Raw genomic sequence first — 20,084 nt, forward strand, 5'->3', positions numbered from 1 at the left:
TGTGTGTGTTTTAGCTGTGTGTAGAGAAGATGTGTTGTGTGTGTGTGTGTGTGTGTGTGAGTGTGTGGTGTGTGTGTGTGAGTGTGTGTGTGAAGAGAGTGTGTGCGTGTGTGTGAGTAGAGTGTGTGTGTGTGTGTGTGTGTGTGAGATGTGTGTGTGTGTGTGTGTATGTTTGTGTGTGTGTGTGTGTGTTTGGGTGTGTTAGAGTGTGTGTGTGTGTGTGTGAGTAAGTGTGTATGTGTGAGTGTATGTGTGAGAGTGTGTGTGTGTGTGTGAGAGAGAGTGTGAGAGTGTGTGTGTGAGAGCGTGTGTGTGTGTGTGTGAGAGAGTGTGTGTGTGTGTGTGAGAGATAGTGTGTGTGTGTGTGCGTGTGTGTGTGTGTGGGAGTGTGTGAGTGTGTGTGTGAGAGAGAGTGTGTGTGTGTGTGTGTGTGTGATCTGGCCTTTGCTCTGGGCCTGATTAATGGTGTCCATAATTTAGCACCTGCTGTTTTAATGTGGGCACTTCGAGTAACCGATCCCCCCCACTGACATGCGCAGACTGGCCCCCTGTTTAAAATAGCCCCCTAAATTTATCCCACTTAAACCTGGCCTTGAGCGCGTCTGCGGAGGGGAAGGGCCGAAACCGGGGCGGCTGTGGGGCCATGGGGGGGCGAGAGGAACAGAGGGGTACACACCGAAATGCGCAGAGAGGAGCTACACTGCTAACCCCGCTCCCCATCCTGAGGGAAGGGGGCGGAGCCACACTGAGACTGACAGCTGCTCTCATCCCAGAGCTCCGCCCACCTGCCCTACAGAGCGTGTGGGAGTTTGGGTCAGAGGTTCGAACAGCAGACACTCAGCTCCTGTGTCTGGGCTCTGACAGTACCACGCCCCACACTACAGCCCGAGGATTCACAATCTGACACATCTTCAGAAAACCAATCACAGCGGTGAAGCCAAGCAAAACTAAATACTCAGGCAATAATACTTTTTTTAATAGTGTGTGTTCAGGTAGGGTGAGCAGGAAGGCCAGTCTGACTGGAGTCCAAACACTAAACGTGTGTGACTGATCTGACGGCCCGGCCTGGTGACGATGATGATGATTGACGAAAATGATGATGATTATTATGATTATGATGAGAACTATTATTATTATTATTATTATTGTTGTTGTTGTTGTGTATGCCCTGCGATAGATTGGCGACCTGTCCAGGGAGTATTCCTGCCTCTTGCCCAAGGCATGCTGTGATAGGCTCCAGAGATCCTGACCAGGAATAAGCGGGTATATGTGGATGCAGGATGGATTATTATTGTTATTATTATGCTAAGTTGAGCTGAAACATTTTGTACCACTCTGACACAGGGCTACAGCAAAGACCAAACTAAACCAGGGGATAAAATGTCATGTGAATCCTGTTCCTGATTTTCTTAAGCCACTTCCTGAAATACACCCAGTGTGGCCTCTTTTGGGTAGAGAGAGCGCAGGTTTGTGAGAGCGGTCGCTCGTGTGGGCCAGCAGGTGGCGACAGAGAGCCAGGTGGACAGAAGCCTGTTTGTTTACCTGTGGGTTTAGCTGCAGGTGAGACGAGGCGGGAGGATGACCAGCTCCACACTGTGACTCTTTACCTGAGCTTCTCGTGTTCCTTAATCAGTCACTGAGGATGGGGGGTGCAGAACATCTGCATGCAGGGCCCCACTCCAAACTGTCCGGTGAGTCTGAGGGGTAAATCCATCTGTTTTTTGGGGAAAATGAGTTAATGAGCCAGTGTGTTAACCCCTCTTGGGTGTTTAAACCAAACCCCCCCCCCCCCCCTCCCCCCTCCCCCATTTCTTACTTCACTACCACTGCCATACCCAGAGAATCACATAACCAAACAAGTCAGAGTAGACCAAGCTCCGCCCACATGCCCGGCTCTGATTGGTCAGCTGGATGAGAGTGGCAGAAGGATTCTTGGAGAGGAAGCCTGCAGCTGTCGCTGCCCCAGGTCAGAACACGGCATCGATGACCTCCGCCAGTCAGCTCTCATCTCTCTCCTCCTCTACTTCATTTCTCTCTCATTTACTGTGTGTCTCCATCCTCTTTATATCTCTGCCTCTCTCCTGTCTCACTCTCTCTATCTCTCTCTCACACACACACACACACAAACACACACACATACATACATACGTAAAAACACGCACACGCGCACGCAGACACATACAAACACACACACATACGTGCGTGAAAACACACACACATAAACACACACTCACGTATACACATACAAAAACATACACGCGCGCGCGTAGACACACACATATGCACACACACACACATACGTACGTAAAAACACACACACATATACATATACAAAAAACACACACATGCTCTGTTGCTCTCGTCGTCTTTGTCTTTCTTTCTCCCTCTGCCACTCACTCAGTTTACAAATCACGTTTCTTTCCACCGATGCTAAATATCACAGCCTAAACAGACCCTGTGAAAAGGGACCGGGAGGGGGGGGGATAAATGAGTAAATGATCAGTAAATATACTGTACATCCCCCCCCCTGCCCCCACCCCCATGGGATGAATGATGTCATTACGTTATAACGAGCGTCTCTTTCCATGGCAGACGCGAAGGGGAAAAAAAACATCCACAGCATCAATCAGAACCCAAACTAGGAGTCAGCTGGTCAGGGATCCACACAGGTGGCCTCGAGAGGTAAGTGTGTCACAGGAATGCAGCCAATGGGAGAGGCTGAGCTTCCCTATGCAGCCAATGGGAGAGGCTGAGCTTCCCTATGCAGCCAATGGGAGAGGCTGAGCTTCCCTATGCAGCCAATGGGAGAGGCTGTGCTTCCCTATGCAGCCAATGGGAGAGGCTGTGCTTCCCTATGCAGCCAATGGGAGAGGCTTTCCTATGCAGAGTCCAGCCATATACCAGCGTAAATACATCGCACACAGCCAAATGGCTGTAGGGTATATTTTACACTGATAGAGTACATTTAATCTCTCTTAGAATCTTATGAAGTCTGCGAGAGGTACATTAACATCATTTGCACTATGTGATTATAGACCCTCCAGCTTCCCATTAAATTAAATTAAATTAAATTAATTATTAATTTATTATTAATTCATTAAAATCTAATTAGATAAATTGCTCAAAATAAGCACAATTTTACATTATATACTGTGGTTAAACTGTCAAGAAATAAATGAAGAAAAACATTTATCTGCAGAGAGAGAGTATACTATAAAACAAATATAAAGATTATTCCATCTGGGAATTTATAATCAACCTAAACTACAAACTTAGTTCAGGGCCATTACTCAAGGCTTCACCACAAGCAGTTTTTGGATTTCTGTGAAACGGTCTGTGTAATCCGAGCACGCAGGTAGAGCGATAGTTAGACACACAGACAGACTGGCAGACAAGATAAGATATATAATGCTGTGCGTGTCAGAAAAGCGCATCTGCAGAGCAGATACATCATCTGAGATCTAAATGCGGAAGCGAAATGAGATTCCGCTGCCGCAACACGGACCAGGATGTATGGCACAGATAGATGGGCAGACTAGGATTATTTTACAGGTTTTGCTCTTCCTGATTGGCCGGGATTGGGAGAGGAATAGGTGATCCCAGGTCAGCCTTAGTTTGGCACATTTCGTTCCATCGTCCCGCAGTTTTGGAAAGTTGGTTTCGGGTCGTGGCATCGTCAGCTAGAAATATATAACTAAACTATACAACTATATAATTCTGAATACATGAAGATGATTTCACAAGTTAAAGGTTTATTTCTTGCGAGAGAAGCGGTTTTTTGTCAAAGCACCCTATCGTTCGAAGTGATCCGAAGGTCATGATGAAAAAGGTCGGTGTGTGGCTATCTGTGAAACTCAACTATCAAAGCATACGTCTTATTCCTTCCTGAGCCGCGTAAATAGCCCATGTCAACAGCGCAGGCAGCAGTGAAATGTGTTTCCCCGCGCTATTCGTGGGCGCATACGACAGATGGAAGGTTACTCTGGCAGTGTAGTGCACTATTTATTTATTTTTATTTTGTTTTGTTTTTTTACATGCGAACGAAATCCTTCCGCTCTGTCATCGCAGGCTGCCTCGCTGGTGGAAAAATCCGCGCGCAACTCTGGAGAGCAGCCCGTTAGCCAGACAGGCCGCGCGTGCGGACCCTCCCGTGCAGCCGTCATTGAGCCAAGGTCATTGATTTCCCATTCAGAGTGAAAACTATAATCGCACGAGCCGAATCCGCGCGGTTATCTCACACTCTCGTAGTCGGCACTGGGATGCCGATCATTCTTTCCATTGGTGGCGTTGCATCATTTGCAAAAAATAGCTGCATCAGCGCGAGTGTGTGTGTGTGTGTGTGTGTGAGAGAGAGAGAGAGAGAGAGAGAGACGTGCTACTAAGCCAGTACCAGGGCAATAATGGGTCGTATTGTTTGTTCTATGCGCTAAAATGCTCAGTTTTAATTCAGCTCTACGACAGAGTACATTTTATCCCTATTGGACGCATACAAACTCCATGACTAGAGTAAATTAAACTCTTCTGTGTGAGGAATTTGATGGGACAAGCAGATCTCTACGTTGCTGCTACATCGCATAATAGTACAATTTACATTATAGGCAAGAGCACTGCGTTGATGTATAATTAAAAATATCAAATTCTGAAGATAAAGCATTACCTGTCCATCAAGCAGAACGCACCAGTGGCATCTATATTCAAAGGAATAATTCACACAAAACAAGAACAAAAACAGCAACAACAACAACAACAATAATAATAATGATGATGAAAGTTAGGTGGCAGAAAAACCTGACACAAATAAACGCCGAAGTTTCATTTATGCAAAATCTGATTCATCTTCCAATGCATAATTCACTTCGTGGGGGGTTAATCGTGTCAAAACGACGTTGTAGTTACAGAAAGAAAGAAATTAAAATAAAACAGCGAGAAGTGCGTTTTTGGCGAATGAGGGAGCTGTTCATCGACTGAAGGTGCTGAACTCGTGCGCAACCAGATGTTAGACAAAACACGTTTTCCTTTTTGTTCTTTTTTTTTTTTTTTTTTAAATAAACCTGCTAAGTTGCTTCTGTTTCTAGTTAGGACATTCGTTTAGAGGACATGAAAAAAACAGGACGGTCAGCGTGGGCATTCATCCACTGGTACATATGACTCATTGACTATGAAGAGTTTGTTGGCAGGAGTTCATTCAATTATTAAGTTTCCTGAACTTGCGTGTACTATTCACAGTAAAGGTCCCGCTTGACTACAGGCTGTCCTTGATTTCTCCAAAGAACACATCTCCAAAGACTCAAGCGGTTTAATATGGGCAGATCACAGGCTGTGACCTACCACCAATCTCTGACCTTCAAAATGAAGGTTCGGTTTAAATATACTCCAAGGTATTTTTGAAGATAAACGGGCTGCTTAGCTGTCGTGGCACCTAAATTCTAACAACTGAATTAAGGACGGCCACTTCAAAGAATTAGCAAAGAGATATGCCCTTAACACTGTTATAAGGTAATTAAACACGTGGCCTATACTGTTGTCATTTTAACCCTTTAATGTATACGATCACAAATAGGCCTACGTGATTAGATTGTTATGTTAACTGAACATTCTAATGATGATGTAACAATCACTACTGACAATCGAATGTAATGGAATTCTATAACACTGACTTGGAATTTTTAAAACCATTCCAAAAAAAAATTGCACTTCAACGGGTTAAAAAAAAACCTTTATTTCGTTTCGTCATCACTGTTAAATTTGTTTAATAAGCAAGGTAAAACGACAGGCGGAAAACCTCGCCAGAGATAACAGTCTTTTTTTTCTCATAAATGTCTCACGCCTTACAAACATTCGGTTGACACTGGACCCCACGCTGTGTAAACATTTGTCTTGCAGTCCGCATATCTGTTATTAAAGCGAGCGGTCTGCTTCGCGGACACTTGCACGCAGCGCCTGCAGTACATCCTATATTTAAGTAGCATGGTAATGAGCCTTACATTTCCTTTTACACTTGCTGTTTGGGTGACGTGCCCCCCCCCCCCCCCCCCAAACCCCACCCCCACCAGCAGAAGTGCACATCTCCATATGCTTTGCACTATCATCCACGAGATAGGGGGCAGGAATGTCGCTTCTGATTCTGTTACCAATGGCATCCGCAATGACAGGCTCGAGCGCCACACAAACAACTGTCGACAAGAACTGCGACGCAGAGCAACAGCTCCGCTAGGAGAGTCTGGTGGGTGAACTAGACGCCGGGGAGTGAGACGCGGATTCCTGGGGACTCGCGTCTCCCTCTCTTTCTATTTTTCCGTCCCGGGTGGAAAATAATATCGCAAAAATAATTAATATCTCGTGACAGCGGGGGGAAAACACAAATGGAAGGAGCCCAGACAGCTCTCATTAACAGAGGAGACACCGGTCCGTACATGAAGCTGCTGCCGGGAAAGGATCTGTACAACTATGGGACACAGGACGAGTCGAGCTACGTGGAGCTGGACAACGTGCTCGACATGAAGTCGGAGGGCACGAGAACTCTGAAGGTAATGCTTGCCGGCGACAGTAACCAGCTGGGGATTTTTAAATGCAAGGGCGACGCACCGATCGCGGCAGACGGAGGTCCAAGTGAATGCGAACTGAATTTGACTAGTCTCCCCGGCAAAGACTGTGAATCCAGCCACAAGAAATATGTAGCGGGCGAGACAACGGAAATGTGCGTCGTGGACGATTTCTGCTACTCGGAGCCAGTGTCCCCGTCCGTAGTCCCTAACAGCAACAGCGATTTTGGGGACAGTCCCGTTTGTCCCGACGCCATAACGGGACCTCACACCGAAATTGTACCCTTAAATGTAAAAGACCCTTGCCACTTAAAAGATGTTTCCTCAAAGATTGAGGAGTTACAATACACGGATATGTATCTTTATAAAACGTGTGAATCAGAGGACTGTGAAAGCGTGGTTTTATCCGATCGCAACGATTTGGGTAGCATGGAGGACGAGTCCCATTTTATTACGACACACGAAATACAGCTGACAGAATTAGACCACGACGTCGACGGTGATTTTGAGCTGGAATCCTGCGGCGACGTTGACGACGACAACCTGGTCTATTCGTTCGTCGATTACGCTTCTTTTGACAGTGACGAGACGATAGGAGCCGACATAGAAGACGACGGGAGCCTCGCGCCAGTGAGCAGTGATCAGGCGCTGTCCGATAACACGGCCCCTTGCCCCGCGAGCGCGCCAGTGGTCAGCACCAAGCACGAAAAAGACCGGGGCGACCTGGACAAATGCGGCAGCTCCGACGAAAGTCTGTCGAAGGCTTTTCAAAACGGCGAAGGTAATTCTGCGGGACAGATTCACCTGTCAATCAAAACAACTTCCAGAGCTATAAATAAGTCCTCCAGCGGCAAAGAAACGGAAAACACCAGCTTTCTTGCCAAGCACGAGGGGGACTGGAGCCGCTATGTTTTTAAAACCAAGGACGGTAAAGGCGATGGGACGAGCGGCAGGGCGAATTGTTTTATCCCAGCACCCGGGCGCGTGCACTTCGGTAGAAAGTTAAAGGGAAGGGACTTTGAGTACTCCAGCGGGGCTTCCAGTTCAGTTAGTGAGCTGGACGACGCCGATAAGGAAGTGCGCAATTTGACTGCCAGGGCGTTTAAGAGTTTAGCTTGCCCTTACTTCGATGCGATCAGTTTGAGCGCCTCCAGTGAGTCATCTGTCTCAGAACACGGGCAGGGCATCAGCAGCTGGTCAGCGTACACAGGCGGCCACAAACTACTCGCCCAGAAAACTTTTCAAGCGAGTAAGAATGCTGCCGGTAAAGGCATCATTGGGTATACACAGGCTAAATTAAATTCGCTCTTTGCTGTGAATGGCTGCTTTTCAAACGCCCAAAAAGCATCATCTACCGCCAAAAAGGTAGAATTCAAGGGTCAACTTGGCCAAGAGGAGAATGCGATTATAACTTTGGCTGAAACCGTGAATTTCCGTTGCAAGGTAAACGCCGGGGATGCTGAGAGCGAAAGGCGCGCGAAAATCGCAGAAACGGCTACAGGATCAAGTTCCATAGATGAAAATACCGGCGCTCTGCCAAACGAACAGGGCAGCGAGGCCAACAGCCATGCCCGCGAAACGGCGGAAGCCACGGACAGCTCACACAAAAAGGCAATATTCGCATCCAGTCTTCTCCAGAATATCATTTCCAAAAAAATGCAATTTGAGCGCAAAATGGAACGGGGCGGAACACAGACCAAGGAGCACGAGGAGAACGCGGAGACGGACGCAGCCAGAGAGTCGCGGGACTCGCCGACACAAAACTCCAAAACCTCCGAGGCTGTCGCCCTGGAGGAAAGTTCGAGACAGGACGCGCCGGCTCCTGCACCGGAAACCAAACCGGAGCAGAGGAGCGACGCTACTTCGGAAGCTGCGCGAGGCGCGTTGCTGCCGAGTGAAAACAGCGCGTTCAGAACGTGGAGGAACGGAGTGGCCGGCAAACCAGACGAGACGGGAAAGCCCGCCTCTTGCGCCAACGGCGCGGGGGAGATTAACATCGACCTGAAAGCAGGAAGCGCAAAGTTTAACAGAACGTCTCAGCTGTTTGTGACTAAAATTCAGCCGCAGCCCAAAGGGCAGGAACCTGGAAAGCAGGGGCCCAGCAATAATAGCTCCGCGCGCCCCGCCGCAGAGCGGGGAGAAGGAGGGGGGTGGAGACTGCGCCCGGGCAACAGACCGGGAATGGCGAGAGGTTTCCCGACACCACGATCACCCGAGATCAAAATAAGCGTGCGCACCGTGAACGACAACAAAGCCAAGCCCTTCAACATCGCCAGCCTGCTGACCCCCAACATCGGCTTCAGCTCGGCCGGTCAGGCGCGGCCGGGCGACGGCTGCAGGCCCCGGGCACTGATCGCGTCGCTGCAGGGAGAGTGGGCGGAGCGAGTGCCGCACTTCATGGTGCGGGACGTCCGGGACAACAAGTACAAGCTGCTGACGCCCATCCACCAGGTCAGGGACATGCGCAAACTGGTCAAGAGCTCTTACCACTTCGTCTCCGTGGACAGCCAGGGCAAGGGCGCCGCCGCCTCCTCCGGCGTCCGCGGGGAGCAGACGGGCGGGGAGAGGAAGAGCATGGCGCTCTTCTCCCCCATGGTGATAAAGTGCCAGTCCGTCAACACCAACAGCCGGCCGGACCTGAACAGGCCCGGCCACGTGCTCAAGGCCTTCAGGCGCCGGCCTCCCGTCATCGAGGAAGCCGCCGAGCCCGAGAGGTCCCCCCCCCCGCCGCCGCCGCCGCCCGCAGAGAGCACCCCGAACTGCGCTGACCCCCCCCGGCGGAAAGCCGGCCCGCCCCCCTCGGTCTCCGCCCCCAAGCAGTCAAACGGCGACCTGCCCGAAACACCGCAGAAGCAGAAGCAGGACTCCGTCGCCAATGGCAACGCTAACTCCAACGGCAGCGCTAACGCTAACGCTAGCGGCGGCGGCGACAGGAAGCCGGAGTCGAAGGCGGGCAAGGCGGCGGCGCTGGAGAAGCTGCAGGCGGCCGTGCGCACGATGGAGGAGCTGTACGTGTTCGACAGGTACGAGTGGAAGCGCCGGACGCAGGCGCCGCAGCCCGTGACCGACAGCCACGTGCTGTCCCTCATCACCCGCGAGGAGCACGGCCAGCCGGGAGCCCCGGCAGGAAGTGACACGCCCTACCCCGCCGAGCGCACGCCGGAGCCGCCCGCCAGGAAGACCCCGCCGAAAAGCCCACCGCCGCAGCAGCGCGGCGTCTTCAGCAGCAGGAGCGCGCCGGGCGCAGGAAACGGGCGCAAGACTCCGCCCCGCGCCACCGCCGCCGCTAACACAGCACCGCAGCCTCATCCCGCGCCCGCGGCCGCCAAGAGCTTCCCGCCCAAGGCCGCCAAGCTGCCCGTGTCGCTGAAGATAACCCAGCCGAAATGCGCGGTGGAGGAGCAGGACGTGCCCGGCGGCACCGAGGCTCAGCCGGGGCAGCCCACCGGGGCCGACTGCGGGGGAAACTACCTCACCATCCCCGTCCAGCAGCCCGCGCCGGGCCGAGCCCAGGCGCTCACACAGCCCGCGCCCGCGGGGTCCGAGCCGGGCCAGGACCGGGCCGCCGCACGGTCGGCCTCGCCCCCCGGCGCCAAACCTGGAGCCCCCGACCCGGCCTCCTCCCCTGGGCTGCCCGTCGCCGTGGGAACGCAGACCCCGGAACCTCCCGCCGCCGCCGCCGTCTACCAGCCGACCCTGGCGATAGCGTCGCCGGCCGGCCTGGCCCAGGTCATGTGCTTCCCCCAGGCTGTGCCCCTACAGGCCACGCCCCCGTTGCCGGCTCCGCCCCCGGCTGACCCCGCCCAGCAGACGCAGAGGAAGATGCTGCTGGACCCCACCACGGGCCAGTTCTACCTGGTGGACACGCCCGTTTCCCCGGCAACCCGCAAGCTCTACGACCCCGAGACGGGGCAGTACATGGACGTCCCCGCCCCGCTCCAGCCCGCCACGCCCGTCTCCCTGCCCCTGTCCCCCCTCTCGCCCCTGTCCCCCCTGGCGGCTGCGGCCGCCCTCAGCCCCAGCCCCTACGCCACCCCCACGTACGTGATCTACCCCAGCTTCCTGCCTTCCCCCACCTGCGCCGCCAACACCCCCCCCTCCCGGACTCTGCGCTCGCGGCTGTCCACGCACTCGGACGGCGGCGGTAGTGGCGGCGACGGTAACCATGGTAGCGGAGGCGGAGGTGGCGAGGCCAAGCCGGCAGCGGGGCGTCTGGGCGACCCCGCCCACGCGGACAGTCCCGCGGCGAGGTCCCCGCAGCTGCAGTCCCAGCACGCCGCCAGCAGGGGGCGCGGGAGCACGCCCGACGCCAAGCCGGTCATCAGCATCACGTCCCGCCAGCAGGGCCCCAGAATAGTGGCCCCGCCCTCCTTCGACGGGACGACCATGAGCTTCGTTGTGGAGCACAGGTAAAAAACCGGGGGTGGCGGGCAGGTAAGGCACCTGTTCCTTTTTCACGCATTTTACCGATCCACAGACTGCATGTAGCAGGGGTGGCTAGCCCTGGAGAGCAGCAGCGGTTCTGTTTTCTGTTACTCAGCACTTAATCGATCAAAGCAGTAAATCACACAGATACCTCACCTCGTCAGCCATCTTGGGTCTGACCTGGTTGCTGGTTTTAAGGCGAAAACTAAAAACCAGCACAACTCACGGCTCTCCAGGACCAGCTTAGACACCCTGATTGACAATGTTTGTGTAGCCGCCTGGGCTAACCTGCTAACGCACATATGGCTTTGCAGCTTCGTTAGCGCACGTAATGTTCCATGATCTTAACTACATAATCTACAACATATCGACCGCAGAATTTCCGCTAACCTTTAAAAATTACAATTTTGACAATACCGGTCATGCTGCAAACACGATTAAATATAATATGATAAATGTTATTTTACGGTTTATGAGAAAAGCAGGGTTGTGTGCACGTCCAACCCCAGTCAGACACGGGTGCAGAACAAAGTAGACCAAAAAAAGAAAAAACTGCGCACACACTGAACTTTTAGCTTCCATGTACACTACCTGGCCAAAGGTATGTGGACACCTGACATCCAACATCTCATCCATAATTATAGCCATTAATAAGGAGTTGTTGCTATAACAAACTCCACTCTTCTGGGAAGGCTTTATGCGAGATACTATAGCGTTTTGCTGTAGGGATTTGCTTCCATTCAGCCAGAAGAGCATTAGTGAGGTCGAGCACTGATTGTTCAATTAGGCCTGGCTCGTAATTGGCTTTCCAGCTGGTCCCAAAGGTGTTGGATGGGGTTGAGGTCAGGGCTCTGTGCAGGCCAGTCAACTTCTTCCGCACTGAGCTCAAAAAAATAATTTAATATGGACCTTTTGTGTGTGCCCAGGAGCATTGTCATGCTGAAACAGAAAAGGGCCTTCCCCAAACTGTTGTCACAAAGTTGGAAGCACAGAATCCTGTAGAATGTCATCGCATTGAGATTACCCTTCACTGGAACTAAGGGGCCGAGCCCAAACCACGAAAAACAGATTTACCTGAAATCTCAAAGAGTTCCTGAGCAGGACTTAGAACTAAGCAAGGGCAGAATGGGTTGCCAGGCTGAAAAACATCATTAGGATGAATAAAGGTGGTTCAAATAAAATGTCATTTTTAAAAAAAGAGAGAAATATATAATAATATAAACATCCAGAAGGATCAGGTCATATTACAGACATGTAGGTAATTTCTAGTTAAAGACAGGACTGTGATAGGAGTTGCTATACATGGCAGTATATATGCAGCTATATCTGAGCATTAGCAGCACATACCAGACTCTTTTTAGGTGATCTAAAGCATAAGACTGGTAAGACTGGTGTGCGCACCAAGGGCTTCTGGGAGATCTGCGTTTCCCTTGGCTGTTATCTCTGACCATACCAGGCTACAGCCTGCTGTCTGGTTTCTGGAGCTGAATTTCTGAACAGAACAGGTGTAGTGTTAGATAGGACATGCAACATGTCGGGCACACACAAAGCTTTTTTTTAAAAAAAATCTTTCCATGCAGCAGCTTCTGACAGCCTTGCATTAGTGCCTTGCAGATATTACATGAGGGTTGGTTGGAATAGGCTATTTAACATTTTAATCACATGCAGGTTGAGGTCCATATTTCTTCAATTTGTGTGATGTCTGGTATTGAAGAAAAAAAAGTCATCACACTTCCTATGAACACATAAAAAATTGTGTACATACGACAGACACGCACAGCCAAAGTCAAACGTTTGAATTTGGCGATAACATTATATAGGCTAATTGAGAAAGTAGGGTACATTTTGCTTGCTGGTCTGAAATGGTTTAAACTGCAGGTGTCGATTTGGAGGAATATCAAGATGCAATAAACTATGTCTTCAGTATTAAAAATATATTTGGCACAAGGATTTTTTCGGGGGGGGGGGGGGTGGCTACAGGTCAAGCTTTTGCAGTCGAACCAGGGACCGTTCAAAATTTTAATTCGCTAAGAACAATGTGACTCGCCAAGATATGATTACTGCTTCGTGCTTGTCGCCGCACTGCAGAAAAAGCGATTGCCGTTGGAGCCTTACTAACCTGAAACAGGTGTTGATCGCATTCGCGCACCTGGGTCAAACAATTATTTAAAATACGTCAGCCCTGTAGAATCCTCCATAATTCCGTAGAGATTTTAGCCAATTTACATTTTAAAAAAGAAGCCGCTGTTTTACCCACTATTCAGAACAAAATTCAAGGCAGTAACGTCGATTTCGCTAAAAACTCTCAGTGATCTGGTGGTGGGGCACTTTATGTTTTATAGGCACCAAAGGAGTTCAGGCAGATCTGATTACTGATTACGACCTCCGGCGTATTTTCCTCTGCAGGGGGCGATCCGATTCTGGCAACCCCTACTTCTGTTGTTGACGGATGGCGTTTTAACCTCGGTCAAGACCAGACATCAAAAACAGCTCCCCTATTCGTGCAGCGAAGCCCGGGGGCTATTTCTGATGCCGCGAACCGCGCGAGTGTTTACAGGTTTATTCTCGGGGCTCGACGGGGGATTGGGAGGGCATGACCAGCGGGGGTAGTAAACAATCGCGATAGCCCTGCCTGCTCTGCCCACTCTCGGAAAATCTTGCCCATTTACGATTCAAACTGCCGGATTTCTGAATTAATACCTCCTAAAAAAACTCCAGAATTCCGCCGATCCTGCATTTATGGTTAAATTCGTCTGGCAGTCTCCCTGTCGAAACTGCGCCGTTAGTCCTGACTAATCGATTATGCCTGTCCTGTCACGGAAGAGAGATAGAGAGAGAGCGAGAGAAAAGCAGAACGCGTTCTCTTGTCAGGCGCTCGCTCACTTCTCGCTCGCTTTCCTCGGTCGTTCAGAGCCAACACACAACATTCCCACGCGCTCGCTCTGACATTATCGCATGTTCTTTACAAGGAACAGAGCGGGAGCAGTTAAAATTAAACCGTTATATCGCGCGTCTGAGGGCATAGTCTAATTTGCCACATTACGATGTGTTCCAAGGTCCCTTTCGCCCTGAAACCTGGCAGTGGGTTCATGGAACTTTTAGCCCCAGCACCCCAGGCTGCCCCAAGAAAGAAAGAAAAAAACATTAGTTTTTAGTACACTGTAAATAAGTTGTTCAATTAAAGTCAGTTTCTATAACTGATGAATAAAAAATAACAAATCCTATGTTCCAATATTTTTTGAGGGCTAGAAAGAAAGAGAGGGAAGAGAAAAAGCTAAACGTTTTTGCTCAAATGAAAGGAATTGAAGTGCTCTGCAGGTTGAGGGGTTGAGTACGGAGGGGTTGATTGGGGGGCGGTGGCGGTGGGGGGTTGAGTACGGAGGGGTTGATTGGGGGGCTGTGGGGGTGGGAGAGTGAGTGGGGGAGGGGTTGAGTGCTGGGGTTGAGTGGGGGGGGGTTGAGTGCTGGGGTTGGGGGCGGGGGTTTAGTGGGGGGTGAGTACGGGGTGGGGGGTTGATTGGGGGTGGGGGGTTGAGTGCGCAGTGGGAAAAGGTCAGGCTCTGCAGCGTTTGTTGTGCTGATACGGGGGGGAGCTCAGCTGCCTCAGGATATCAGACACCAACCACGACGCAGGGCACCAGCGAGGTCAACTTTTTATAGACTGCCCCTCTGTTAAAAAAGGGAGGGTGGGAGGGAGGGAGAGAGACAGAGGGATAGAGAGAGGGAGAGAGGGAGAGAGGGGGAGAGAGAGAGAGAGAGGGTGAGAGAGGGAGGGAGGGAGAGAGGGAGGGAGAGTGTGGGAGAGATAGAGGGGGAACAGAGAAAGAGGGAGGGAGAGAAAGAGAGAGGGGGGAGAGACAGGCAGGGATAGAGGGAGGGAGAGAGAGAGAGAGGGGGGAGAGACAGGCAGGGATAGAGGGAGGGAGAGAGAGAGAGAGGGGGAGAGACAGGCAGGGAGAGAGAGAGAGAGAGGGACTCACCCCCTGTCCCTCGCCCCTCGCCCCTCCCCCGCCCCGCTCTTACGTAAACAGAAAGGGGCTGCGTGGGGTTGGGGTTGGGGTTGGGGTTGGGGTTGGGGTTGGGGCGTCAGCACCGAGCTGATCTCACCTCTCTTAAATGCAGCCTCTCCTCCGCGGGTGTGAAGCGCTTCTGTCTGTCCCCGTTCAGCTGCTCGTGAAATAGCCTTCATTCAGCTGCTTCGTTTACTTTCTGATTTAAATCATTTATATATACATATATATATATTGTAAATAAACACTTTCTCGATAAATAAAATTCCACATAACTCGACTTGGTCATTATAGTGCATGGTTGTTGTGCTTCTGGTACCAATAAAATGGATATTTGTCTTATGTAACTATGGATAAATATATTTATAACCTCATAGCCATAATTTGGTTGGAAATCAAACAATATGAATGTGTCCATGTATTAATGTATTGCAATATAAATTGATTTGTGTTTGACAAAATTCACAGGATATGCGGTTTTCAGACGATAAGTATGCAAATAGAACGTCAGCGTTATTTTTAAGTGCTGTATTGAGTCTCTCCCTCATATTTTGACCTGACAGGCAATATTCACGGAATGTTCTGCGCAATAATAAATTGACCTTGTATGCTCACTAACAGGAATGCCCATATGTACAGCATGTTTGGACATATTGCATTTCTCTGGATCCTAATATAAGATGCCGTACAGCTGATGTTAATCCTCTTAACCAGTGAGACAAATATGAGCTGCTAAGCCAAATGCTCTGTATGCCTCCCGGATGCTGTCAAACTTTAAAAACTCTGGAATGGAACTGTTCTGGGACAGCCTACACCAAACAGAATGTGTTCTTTTGTCAGACAATTCTGCTTTTTTAATTCTATGTGTACAAAAAAGGAAACACGACTGTGTTTGTGGGTGAAGGGTCCTGCTGGTTCTGTAATGATGTTCTAGTAGTGAAGGGTTCTGCTGGTTCTGTAATGATGTTCCAGCAGTAAAGGGTTCTGGTGGTTCTGTAATGATGTTCCAGCAGTAAAAGGTTCTGCTGGTTCTGTAATGTGTTCCAGCAGTAAAGGGTTTTGTTGGTTCTGTAATGTGTTCTAGCAGTAAAGGGTTTTATTGGTTCTGTAATGATGTTCCAGCAGTAAAGGGTTCTGCTGGTTCTGTTATGATGTTCTAGTAGTGAAGGGTTCTGCTGGTTCTGTAAAAGTATGGGGCTGATTTTCCTGGCATGGTTTTCGAGGCACTCATATACTTAGAGGGCAAAGTCAATGTCAGCCATTACTTAATGGTATTAAGTGATCATCTTCACCCCATGGTAAAACATCTCTATCCTCCAGAGAGGCGGTGGGGGCTTTTAAGACGCCGATCATCCACAGGGCAGGAGTAACGGCCCAGTCATTTGAGGAGAAGAGCATTGATGTCATTCTTATGTCATTTCCTTCTCCTCAGCCACCAGATCTGAGCTCGTATGAGCATTCGTAGAGCAAAGCCTGAGGCACTGCTTCTCCATGTCCATAACCTTCCGACTGAGAGCATGACTGGGTCGGTTTTCTTGTGTAAAACCGGCTTCATATTACCCCCGCAGAAGTACAGGCTCTGGCGAAATCAATCTCAGGCCACACACGGCCTGTACCAGCCACACATGGTGGCCCAAAACCCTGCTAAATGGCTTTAAGCCTTCAAGACGTTAAGATCACAAATATGCGATTAGAATGTTCTCAACCGAACATTCTAATGCTGATGTCACAATCACTGCTGGTAATTCAATGCGGTGGAGTTCTAGAGCACTGGTTTAGAATTTTGAAAAACATTCATACACTTCGAAGGGTTAAACTGATGTTTCCTTTTTTGTGTACTGCCTGTGGTGCCCTCATCCATAGTAATGAGTTGTCCTGACAAAGATTGGGTTGAAAAACATTTTCACATTTAGTGCTCTAGAAAACTAGATTAGTCATGCATGGATTGCCTGTTAGGTTTCTGTCCTCACCATGTTTGATTCAATGCTACAAAATTAAAGATGCTGATACTGAGTAAAAGAATGGCAAACAAATTATGAGTGAACAATTCAATTCAATTCAATTTTTCAGAGGCAGTCTGAAAAATATAAGCATAGCCACTCACAAAAGTCCTGCTGTCACAGGAATGCAAAACAGTGTTCAGTGGAGGCTAAAAGCCCTTTAAAATCTTCACTTTTGGAAATGGAAAATATTGCAATTTTTTCTAAATATGTGGGCTCCTGTTAAAAAAAATGATAGATAATTTAACTGCAATATATCAGCTGCAATAGTTTGCACAATTGTCAATATATTCTGATGATATGCTGATGATATATTTTATTTCAGTATATTGCCGCACATTCCATTTGTCCACGGGCAATTTCATTCACAACTGTGACATCACCATTCTGAGGTCACATGCTGAAGAACTGAACAGTGTTGTCACAATTAACAGTTCTGATCAAGCCCAACAGTGATGTCACAGTGAAGAATTTTGATCTGGCCCAACAGTGATGTCACAGTGAATAATTTTGATCTGGCCCAACAGTGATGTCACAGTGAAGAATTTCGATCTGGCCCAACAGTGATGTCACAGTGAAGAATTTTGATCTGACCCAGACGCCACTTCCTCTTTTCCTCCTCTCTCACTGTCCTTTGTTTTTTTTCTCTTTTTTTGTTCTTTCCATCTCACACAGAAGCGGTCCGTGAGAAGTCTTCTCGCTCTGTCCCAGATCGGCTGGTTTTGTTGCCCCGTTTTTTCCACAACATTAATTCCACCAGGAACCAGTGATCCTTGGTCACCTTCACCAATCAGAACACCATCACTTATCCCGATTCATCCCCCCCCACCCCTTCCCTACCCACTTCCCTCTCATAACACCGCCCCAAACCCCATCCCAATGCATCAGCTTCCAGTTTCTTTTTAACCTTTGCCGCATGCTTATATTTTTTTAAACCTCAACATTAGAGACTGCTGCTCTCCTGTTAAAATATATCACCTGGCTTTGTATACGAGTGCATTCAGTACAGCTTAAGGCTACATGAGCATCACTCTAATCTCAAAGGAAAGTGAAATACTGCAGCGCTGTGTCTATTAAAAAAAGAGCCATTCACCGTTCACGAGCCAAGTCTTCTTCTATTGCATTAAACCGAGGAACCTCCCTGCAGACCTGCACCGCTGCGTGGCTGCGGCGCCCAAAGCAGACTGCCTAAAAATCAAAAGCGACTGTGACAGGAAGAGTACAGGTGTTTCAGACATTGTCTTTTCATGGCACTCAGAATAACCCAAATTCAACAGCAAATAACTGAAATAATGCACTATTTAAAAATGAGTCATTTTGACATGCTTTTAGCCAAAGTAACTTACAAAAGGTGCGTTTAAGAAAAGAAAGACACAGAAAGAAAGTCCTCACTAGAGCCATGGAGAGGTGCATCCCTGTCAGTTTTCCCTGAATGATAAAAAAATTTAACTTCTTATGTTTTCCAGTTTTGAAACAACTTTATTAGTTGTCGAATTAAGAAACAGTGACGGTATATAGAGCCAGATGAGAACTTTTGAGACAAAAACTGGAGATATGAGGTTTATACAAGCTGCTGATACAGAATATGTATGTTTAATTTATTCATATTGAGAGAGAACTTGAAGTTAATCAGTCTGAATTAAAATAGAAAACATTCCCAGAAGAACAGAAAAGGATGAGGTGAGAGTAGAAGGGTTCGCTGCATGAAACAGGCCCATTGGGGGGGGGCATTTTCAGGAGGGCACAGTTGGCCGCCTCCAGTTTCGTGGGACAGGGTTTAAGTGAAAATTTTTTTGCGAGACCCCAGACAGCCCCCCCACTTCCCTGCTACCTGACCTGAAGCCCGTTGCCGAAGCAGCAGCCCAGCCCCCTCGCCCCCGCGCCCCCCTGCGCCCGCCCCACCCCGGCCCCCCAGAAGAGGCGTCACCGCTCGTTTCGCGCACAGAGCCGCTTCCTGCGGTACGCCGGGCCGATGGCGTACCGCGTCAGCACTCGTGTGTTAGCGTTAGCGCTCGTTTGTTAGCGTTAGCGTCAGTGTCAGTGTCCCAGGGAATGCTGGGAAACGCACGCCGCGGCGTGCTAACTCCCGCCTGCTTCAGCTCCCATTCGGGGCCCCCGGGCCCTCGCCGTTTTATTTTGGGGGGGTGGGGCCCGACTCCACGGCCTACTCGGGAGGAAGACTCCTGAGTAGCCGGGGGTGGGTGTGGGGGGGGCCCGTGGAGCTGTGTACTGCTGGGGCGTTTTAGGGGAAGAACCTCCTCTATGCGTCCCAGCTCTGCTGCTTCACCTCTGCTGTGACGGAGGTGACGTGTGTGTTTGTGTGTGTGTGTGTGTGTGTGTCTGTTTGTGTGCTTCTGCCATTCTGTGCGACGTTAAACGAAACACTGGCGCCTCTACTTGGGCACAGGGGAGGAGGGCGGGGTGGGGGGGAGGGGGGGTTGGGGGAGGGGCTCGGACCCGGAGTCGGGCTCCAGGTCACAGAGCAGGGTTTCGGTGGATGATTGTGTGGGACAGCAGAAAAGGTCACGACCCCGTCCGCGGTCAAATGAGATTCCAACTCGCCTGTCGACGCCTCCCCCCCCCCCCCCCAATGTCTTAGAGTAGTAATCTGACGGCTGTGAAAAAAATATTGTTACAATATAAAAATATTGTTAAAAAATCTGTTTCATATTCAGTGGAATTCAAAGAGCAGGGAATAGCGCTGATTGTGATTAAGGATAAAGATGGATACAGAAATGACTAAATGCGTGGATCATATAAACTGACACGGGCAGGCTCTATAATGTAATGCATTCCTATGATATTACTGTTGGACAGTGTCCAAATTAGAAATTAATTAATTCATCAGGAAACCCAGAATGACCTCAATACTATTGGTTTCTGTCAAACCTACTCTGTGCCATGATTGGACAATATTCATCCAGCTTGAGTTTTGAGTGTTTTGATTGGCTTTGGTCCGGTCAAGCATGTCTGAGGTACAGGTACAGTAAGCGCATGCAAAAGTCTATTTATTTTTATTCTGTCTCCATATGGTATTTTTCTGCCATACATTCTCTCTCCCATTCACACAAGCAGAATTAAGTAAGGCAGAATCTGCCCTCTTACTA

General features: G+C 49.5%; 1 protein-coding gene across 1 annotated transcript; it reads left to right on the top strand.

Moving 5' to 3' along the window:
• Positions 1-6,064: 6,064 nt before the first annotated feature.
• On the top strand, positions 6,065-18,161 carry LOC135255883 (uncharacterized protein C4orf54 homolog). The gene is made up of 2 exons (XM_064337648.1): positions 6,065-10,951; positions 17,653-18,161. Exons 1-2 carry the CDS (start codon positions 6,414-6,416, stop codon positions 17,663-17,665), a joined length of 4,551 nt encoding a protein of 1,516 aa, XP_064193718.1. The 5' UTR covers positions 6,065-6,413; the 3' UTR covers positions 17,666-18,161.
• Positions 18,162-20,084: the final 1,923 nt, after the last annotated feature.

The sequence above is a fragment of the Anguilla rostrata genome, chromosome 5, assembly GCF_018555375.3.
Source record: "Anguilla rostrata isolate EN2019 chromosome 5, ASM1855537v3, whole genome shotgun sequence".
Lineage (NCBI taxonomy): Eukaryota > Metazoa > Chordata > Actinopteri > Anguilliformes > Anguillidae > Anguilla > Anguilla rostrata.